The 9,714-nt window shown below is 38.5% G+C and overlaps 1 protein-coding gene across 1 annotated transcript; it reads right to left on the bottom strand.

The window, feature by feature from the left end:
* Positions 1–1,039: 1,039 nt before the first annotated feature.
* Fbxo42 (F-box protein 42) lies at positions 1,040–9,506 on the bottom strand. The gene is made up of 2 exons (XM_071668056.1): positions 9,158–9,506; positions 1,040–3,093 (listed from the first exon to the last, which is right to left on the bottom strand). The coding sequence occupies exons 1-2, from the start codon at positions 9,245–9,247 to the stop codon at positions 1,522–1,524; spliced, it is 1,662 nt and encodes a 553-aa protein (XP_071524157.1). The 5' UTR covers positions 9,248–9,506; the 3' UTR covers positions 1,040–1,521.
* Positions 9,507–9,714: the final 208 nt, after the last annotated feature.

Genomic DNA, 9,714 nt, shown 5'->3' on the forward strand with positions numbered 1-9,714 from the left:
ACCAAGAGGATATATGTGTCAGAGGTGGAGGGAACGAGGAGAAGTGGGAGACCAAATTGGAGGTGGAAAGATGGAGTGAAAAAGATTTTGAGTGATTGGGGCCTGAACATGCAGGAGGGTGAAAGGCGTGCAAGGAATAGAATGAATTGGAACGATGTGGTATACCGGGGTCGATGTGCTGTCAATGGATTGAACCAGGGCATGTGAAGCGTCTGGGGTAAACCATGGAAAGTTGTGTGAGGCCTGGATGTGGAAAGGGAGCTGTGGTTTCGGTGCATTATTACATGACAGCTAGAGACTGAGTGTGAACGAATGGGGCCTTTGGTGTCTTTTCCTAGCGCTACCTCGCACACATGAGGGGGGAAGGGGGTTGTTATTCCATGTGTGGCGAGGTTGCGATGGGAACAAATAAAGGCAGACAGTATGAATTACGTACATGTGTATATATGTATATGTCTGTGTGTATATGTATGTGTACATTGAGATGTATAGGTATGTATATTTGCGTGTGTGGACGTGTATGTGGGCGGGTTGGGCCATTCTTTCGTCTGTTTCCTTGCGCTACCTCGCTAACACGGGAGACAGCGAACAAAGCAAAATAAATAAATAAATATATATATATATATATATATATATATATATATATATATATATATATATATATATTTTATCCCTGGGGATAGGGGAGAAAGAATACTTCCCACGTATTCCCTGCATGTCGTACAAGGCGACTAAAAGGGAAGGGAGCGGGGGGCTGGAAATCCTCCCCTCTCGTTTTTTTTTTTTTTTTTATAGTTTTCCAAAAGAAGGAACAGAGAAGGGGGCCAGGTGAGGATATTCCCCCAAAGGCCCAGTCCTCTGTTCTTAACGCTACCTCACTATCGCGGGAAATGGCGAATAGTATTTTAACTTTCCAAGAGAAGGAACAGAGAAGGGGGCCAGGTGAAGATATTCCCTCAGAGGCCCAGTCCTCTGTTCTTAATGCTACCTTGCTAATGCGGGAAATGGCGATTAGTTTGAAAAAAGAAAGATATATATATATTTACTATTATATTCTGTAACTCAGACAATATATACAATATGAATGGATATTTATTTGAAGTAATACTGTTCATGAATAAATTGGGGTAAAAAAATTGTGTTAGATTTTCATTTTATGGAAATAGCAGAATACACGTATAAGAAATGCATTCTTCACGAAGCTGCACAGTTGAAAATTTTCCTATTCATAATATTCAATGAACTTTTAGTTCACAACAAACTAATAAACCAATATCATACAAAATTTGATTTCATCATAAATATACAGCCTTTTTATTTCACCTTTTTAATACTATAATTATTGTCATTGGCTGAATTTTATTTTTTCTTTCCATCATGTGAACATGTAGCTAAACAAAATAATCTGTCTGCTTACATCACTGATATCCTTGACAAAACATAAGAAATATTCAGTACTTTTAAAAGAGAGAAAATGACATAAGTGCAAAATGATGACCAGAAAAAAAATCATGTACAAAATTATGCAGCAAAATATGAACTAGAAGGTGCTGACACAAATATCACAGTGTTGGATACAGTTTCTTGACCTTGTCCTCCGGTTGGGTCATGTGGGATACCACCAAACATGATAAGGTGCCCTCTGCCAAGAACTAAGGAGTAAAGAAGGGATGGTTGAGGAGGTAAACCAATACAAGTTTGTACACCATTTGCTTGGTTAACAGGCCACCATCTCGCCTCCTTGTGTGAAACCACATGACTGATATCCAGCATGTGTGGTATAACAGTACTACGTGATGGTGAAGGCTTTATTAGGGTTGCAACACTAGGTTCTTGTTGACGTGACAATTCTCTCAGTCTCTCCTTCATCCTTGATAAAACCTGAAGTCTGCGTTCTCTATCACTCGAAGCATTTGGTCTAATGGAAGGTCGTGGTCTTCCTCTCCCTGGCATGCCTTGGCCACCATGTACACCCTGAATATTTCCGTCATCATTTTCATCGCTGCTAGATCCTGCTTGGTCTGCTGGATGAATTCCTGGTCGAAGAAATCCACGCTGACCATTAACATTTGGTTCTAACTGATGGCGTTCAACACATGGATGTTCATGTGGCTGCACTTCAGGATGTTGTACTGGGGGAATCCAAACATTTGCCGGCTGTCTTCGTACTGAGCCTGGTACCAAAAGCTGAGACATGTTGCCACCAGCAGCAGCACTGCTAGTACCACGAGTTGAGAGAACTACAACACTATTCCCCACTTTACAAGCTGGGTTATACCACATCTGTGAAGGCATATGTTCTGACTCCTCTACATGAATTTGTTCCCAATGCCACTTTGCACTTCGGTTGTATATATTATCAGGGATTGTTAAAAGCCATATATCACTGTAAAGTTTGTTAGAGCCTCCACACCCAGCAAGGATTAAAACATGTCTCTCATCCAGTTTAATCTGCGAGTGACCATACCTGGGTTTAGGCACTGGTTCTGACACTACAGGTTTGAACCAATACTGCCTCACAAGGTCTAAACAGAAGACATCATTTGTACTTGCAAATGTTCCTTCTTGTTTTTGTAATCCACCAAATACCACCATAACACTACCATGTACAGATGCTGAATGTCCAGCTGTTGGTGGGGGTGATCCAGGATAATATAGTTGAGTCCATCGGTTACCTATGATGTCATATACATGCAATTCACTGAACAACACCCACTGCTGGTGTAAAGGATACAGAGAAGGGTGAGTCCAACCACCAAATAACACAAGACAATTGTTCCACGTTACCATTGAGGCATATGCCTTTGGTGATGGGTAAGTTCCAGTGGTCAGAAGGCGTGTCCATTCATGTAATCCCAAGTCAAAACGCCACAGATCATTAAAGGTTGTATTAGTTGATGTGCAACCTCCAAAAACATACATTGATGACTCAAACACACATGCAGAATGAGAGTAGCGTCTGCTAATTGGGATGATGTGGCTTGGATACGCAGGACTAAACCACTTAACACAGCCCACCTTTAGCGCTGAAAAAAAGCGGGATTTTCTTTTCTCTACTACACCTTGGCAACAAGTATACCATCGGTGACACACCTGAAATCAAAATGAAATAGGTCATTAACATATGGTTCATGAACAGCATAATACTTTTCATAGAAAAATATAAACCAAATCTAAGTACAAAGGAATATTATTCTGTATAAGGACTGTATCAAAGTTGGGTTCCTTAATAATACTGAAAAGCAAAGAATTATGAACATTACCCATAAACCTAAATTTATTTTCATAAATGAATACAGTGGAACAGGTACTCAGAACTATAAACAAATACGAAAATGAGTATCAAATAAAAAAATGAGTATAAAATGAAACTGACCAAAATATGAAATTACAGAAAATTAATTAATGTCCAACAAATGCTGAATAAAGCAAGGTGAACTAAGACTTTCAAATTCATTCATCCCTCTTCAAACATAATGTTGCATATGAAATTAATGTCATAGAGGCTTGCATCTGTAGTAAACCATTTATGTATGGTCATCCCTTATGTAAAACCTACTGACATACCCTTACACTATGAAAACACCTTTATTGTGTCTGTTTTAGCTTGCATGGTCAACCCCCTCTGTGACTTTCAAATGTACCAACAAATCTTCATAATCAAGTGCGGAAGGAAGACCTGAGTGTCGAGTGAGATGCCCTGTGCATATGTTGTTATTTGTTTTACCTACACCAAAAAATTTATTTTGATAATCACAGTATTATGTTTTACCTCACACATCAAATATTTCCTTGTTATAATCAAAGTGATTCATTGATTGTTTTTATTCATTAGAGCAAAATGCTAAAAGTCATACCAGTCAGTGTTTTCATGTTAAGGTAGGCACTGGCAACACTGCCACCACTAATGCATGAAACATCTCCAGCCTCACCTTGATCAAATTTCAACGCCTGAGGAGCTAGTGTCCATTAGATCACTCTCCATATAATCTAGAGACAGATCATCATCATCATCATCAAGTACATAATTCAGGATCACAGTGTGCCTGATCCTCTACATCTAGCTTAAAGCCACTCAATTTCCTTTTCTAAGAAACACGATGATAAGGTCTCATTGGCATGGCTACAGGATGGCATGCTGAAGAGAGAAATTATCACACACTGCCACCTCAGTCATCACCCAGATTTGGCTGGAAGCCTTGAAATAGAAGTGCAAAACTCAATGTAATTGTCTGTATGAATGAGTCACCTGAGTTCTGTATGTACATATCCTTCTAGAAGAGTTAAAGGATTAATTAACCCTACACTTTCACTGACATGCATAACCCACACTAACACTACCTAGTCTTGTTCAATAAAATATAGAGCTTGGAATTGTGTTCTGCAACTGTTGTATTCTCTAAAAATGATATTACCACTGCAGAACAAAATCACATATTGTTCAAAGCTAAAAAAAGACTTATACCTTACTTTCTGCATTCTTGTCAAAATTTATCAAGACACACACATGAATCATCACTGCACCAACTGTCGCTGAATATCAACAAATAGCCAAAAGACTGAGAGGCCATTAGCACCTCTGTACAAACACCTATCACTTGCTATCCTCAGCAACACACCAAAATTAATTTTGATGCATTTCTACCATAAATCTTGGCTGGTAATGGAGGTTACATGAGATTTTCATATATTCTCTTGACTTTCTACCAATGTTCACAGGGGCGTATTTAGGGGAAACAGCACCTACGGCAGGCATTGAAATTGTGCCCCTGGCTTGATTAAAAATGTACATACAGATGCATATAAAAATATATACAGCGTAATCATAAAATGTTGAAGAGTTAGGCCAAACATGAATTTATAAAAACTCTTAAAGACTTAAAGTTAAAAACTTATTTGATCAAAATTGTAACGAAGAAGCGGTAATGCAACCGACATTAGCAAAATATTTCGATAGTTTAAAAGTAGGCGTTTCTTTTTTATATCACAAAACCGAACCATTAACAATGTCAATCAAGGTGCATATGTCAAAAAACAAACCTGTTGAGTGGTGCCCTCCTTTAAGTGGTGCCCAAGGAATTTGCCCTACCTGTCATACCCTAGATATGCCACTGTAACTATTATCTTCAATTTTTGGTATTTTTCTCAGAAAAATAAGATTCCCTTTAAAAATTTATCATAAGTATTTTTCATGGTGAATACAAGTATGGTGTTAAAATATCGTTTAGTCATCTTAATGACACTCAATTAAGGTGTTATATAAAGTTATTTTTTCAAATATCTTATGATCCTTTGCATCTTATTTACTAGGTATGTATCAGTAACTGAGAGCATTATGATACACTAACCATGATTATTTCAAGTATAGAAGTGTTTGAATATTATATCTTTCAATTTTGAAACAAAAGATTTTTGGAATTAAAAAATACCCTTCAATTTTTGGTATTTTTCTCAGAAAAAAGGTTTCCTTTAAAAACTCATTATAAGAAGTATTTTTCATGCTGAGTACAAATATGGCGTAAAATAACGTTTAGTCCTCTTATTGACACTTAAGTACGCTGTTAAATGAAGTAATTATTTTTTTTTATTATACTTTGTCGCTGTCTCCCGCGTTTGCGAGGTAGCGCAAGGAAACAGACGAAAGAAATGGCCCAACCCCTCCCATACACATGTATATACATACGTCCACACACGCAAATATACATACCTACACAGCTTTCCATGGTTTACCCCAGACGCTTCACATGCCTTGATTCAATCCACTGACAGCACGTCAACCCCGGTATACCACATCGCTCCAATTCACTCTATTCCTTGCCCTCCTTTCACCCTCCTGCATGTTCAGGCCCCGATCACACAAAATCTTTTTCACTCCATCTTTCCACCTCCAATTTGGTCTCCCTCTTCTCCTCGTTCCCTCCACCTCCGACACATATATCCTCTTGGTCAATCTTTCCTCACTCATTCTCTCCATGTGCCCAAACCACTTCAAAACACCCTCTTCTGCTCTCTCAACCACGCTCTTTTTATTTCCACACATCTCTCTTACCCTTACGTTACTCACTCGATCAAACCACCTCACACCACACATTGTCCTCAAACATCTCATTTCCAGCACATCCATCCTCCTGCGCACAACTCTATCCATAGCCCACACCTCGCAACCATACAACATTGTTGGAACCACTATTCCTTCAAACATACCCATTTTTGCTTTCCGAGATAATGTTCTCGACTTCCACACATTCTTCAAGGCCCCCAGAATTTTTGCCCCCTCCCCCACCCTATGATCCACTTCCGCTTCCATGGTTCCATCCACTGCCAGATCCACTCCCAGATATCTAAAACACTTCACTTCCTCCAGTTTTTCTCCATTCAAACTCACCTCCCAATTGACTTGACCCTCAACCCTACTGAACCTAATAACCTTGCTCTTATTCACATTTACTCTTAACTTTCTTCTACCACACACTTTACCAAACTCAGTCACCAGCTTCTGCAGTTTCTCACATGAATCAGCCACCAGCGCTGTATCATCAGCGAACAACAACTGACTCACTTCCCAAGCTCTCTCATCCCCAACAGACTTCATACTTGCCCCTCTTTCCAAAACTCTTGCATTTACCTCCCTAACCACCCCATCCATAAACAAATTAAACAAGCATGGAGACATCACACACCCCTGCCGCAAACCTACATTCACTGAGAACTACTCACTTTCCTCTCTTCCTACACGTACACATGCCTTACATCCTCGATAAAAACTTTTCACTGCTTCTAACAACTTTCCTCCCACACCATATATTCTTAATACCTTCCACAGAGCATCTCTATCAACTCTATCATATGCCTTCTCCAGATCCATAAATGCTACATACAAATCCATTTGCTTTTCTAAGTATTTCTCACATACATTCTTCAAAGCAAACACCTGATCCACACATCCTCTACCACTTCTGAAACCACACTGCTCTTCCCCAATCTGATGCTCTGTACATGCCTTCACCCTCTCAATCAATACCCTCCCATATAATTTACCAGGAATACTCAACAAACTTATACCTCTGTAATTTGAGCACTCACTCTTATCCCCTTTGCCTTTGTACAATGGCACTATGCACGCATTCCGCCAATCCTCAGGCACCTCACCATGAGTCATACATACATTAAATAACCTTACCAACCAGTCAACAATACAGTCACCCCCTTTTTTAATAAATTACACTGCAATACCATCCAAACCTGCTGCCTTGCCGGCTTTCATCTTCCGCAAAGCTTTCACTACCTCTTCTCTGTTTACCAAATCATTTTCCCTAACCCTCTCACTTTGCACACCACCTCGACCAAAACACCCTATATCTGCTACTCTATCATCAAACACATTCAACAAACCTTCAAAATACTCACTCCATCTCCTTCTCACATCACCACTACTTGTTATCACCTCCCCATTTGCGCCCTTCACTGAAGTTCCCATTTGCTCCCTTGTCTTACGCACTTTATTTACCTCCTTCCAGAACATCTTTTTATTCTCCCTAAAATTTAATGATACTCTCTCACCCCAACTCTCATTTGCCCTTATTTTCACCTCTTGCACCTTTCTCTTGACCTCCTGTCTCTTTCTTTTATACATCTCCCACTCAATTGCATTTTTTCCCTGCAAAAATCGTCCACATGCCTCTCTCTTCTCTTTCACTAATACTCTTACTTCTTCATCCCACCACTCACTACACTTTCTAATCAACCCACCTCCCACTCTTCTCATGCCACAAGCATCTTTTGCGCAATCCATCACTGATTCCCTAAATACATCCCATTCCTCCCCCACTCCCCTTACTTCCATTGTTCTCACCTTTTTCCATTCTGTACTCAGTCTCTCCTGGTACTTCCTCACACAGGTCTCCTTCCCAAGCTCACTTACTCTCACCACCCTCTTCACCCCAACATTCACTCTTCTTTTCTGAAAACCCATACAAATCTTCACCTTAGCCTCCACAAGATAATGATCAGACATCCCTCCAGTTGCACCTCTCAGCACATTAACATCCAAAAGTTAATGAAGCTAATTTTAAAATATTTCTGCTGCATTGCATCGTATTTAATGAGTATGTATCGGTAACTGAAAGCATTATGATATATTTTCCATGATTATTTCAAGTAGAGAAGTGTTTGAATGTCATATCTTTCAGTTTTGAAACAAAAAGTATTTTTAGCTAAAAGATACCCCTAATTCTGGGGTGTACCTAAGGGAAATAGTGTCTATGGCAAGCACTGAAATTGTGTACCTGGCTTGATTAGAAATGTACATACAGTGGATGTATATAAAAATATATACAGTGTAATTATAAACTGTTGATGAGTTAGGTCAAACTTGAATTTTACATAAACTCTTAAAAACTTAAAGTTTAAGACTTATTTGATCACAATTGTAATGTAGAAGCGGTAATGCAACTGATAGTAGCAAAATATTACTGAAGTTGAAAAGTAGGCAAGTTTCTTTTTTATCTCACAAAACCAAACCAATAAAAATGTCAATCAAGTAGCATATGTCAAAAACCAAACGTGTTGAGTGGCGCCCCCTTTCAAGTGGCACCTACAGCACCTGCCCTACTTGCCATACCCTAGAAATGCCACTGAATGTTCAAAGAGTAAAAGCCCTGTCTACCTATGCATGTCTATCAGCCTTGGATATTACATGATTTTGTTCAGCACTTTTGTTCTGCATTCAGAGTTTAGAATACCAAACAAAGTTAGTTTCAATACAGACTAAAACATGTATTTATCAAACACAATGCACTGCAACTGTTGTATTCTGATACAGTAGTGCTGCACAAAATCACTCAATATTCAAAGCTATCAGCATTGGAGAGTTAAAGTGTTACATCAATACAATCATTACTCTAGATTTGATTTAAATCAATCAGATTCTAAGCTCCAACTGTAAATATGTTTCAGATCTCAAACATTACCTGTACTAAAAGTTCAACCAAGAGGACAAGATCAAGTTCTGATTGCGGCAACTTGTGTGTGACTTATCCGATCCTAAGATGTAATCTGAAAAGAACTGATAGATTTTCAGTTTCCCAGTGTATGACCCTAAAGAAATTAAGGCTGAGAACACTGACAAGTACTTCATGTCCTGTCTCAAAGTTCTTACCTGTCTGCAAGACCTTAAATCATTATATGGAGAAATAAGGCATAAAATATACTCCAGAATTTCCTCTGGAAGATCATTAACGCTAGCCATGATTACAATTATCTGAGTTTCAATTCATGACACTCAAGACTTCACTCCACTTCACAGAGGTGTGGTTACCACACACCTAACCAACTGGAAACCAACTTTTGATTGTAAATCTTATCTTTAAAGACTGCATTATTCAAATGTTTTTGATCTAAATTGATATTAGTCTCTTAATAAAAGAGGAAAATCTTTTGATATTGATGTCATTTTAGATTTGACTTAGATGAAAGAATATAGTATGTATCCCAAGCCTGATCAAAATACAATGATCAGCGAGGCTAAAAGAAATTTAGCATCACGGAACATATTGCAATTTGGCGAAAAGGTTTGGCAGACTCTAGATAAAAAGTAAGGAAAAACACTGGTTTGAGGATTTTCACAGTAATTGCATGATAATATATATTTTTTTATTAATCTATAATTGAATAGTCGAAAAAATGATAGTCAATGACAAAAAAAATATCCCGAGT

The sequence above is a fragment of the Panulirus ornatus genome, chromosome 12, assembly GCF_036320965.1.
Source record: "Panulirus ornatus isolate Po-2019 chromosome 12, ASM3632096v1, whole genome shotgun sequence".
In the NCBI taxonomy this organism is placed as follows: domain Eukaryota; kingdom Metazoa; phylum Arthropoda; class Malacostraca; order Decapoda; family Palinuridae; genus Panulirus; species Panulirus ornatus.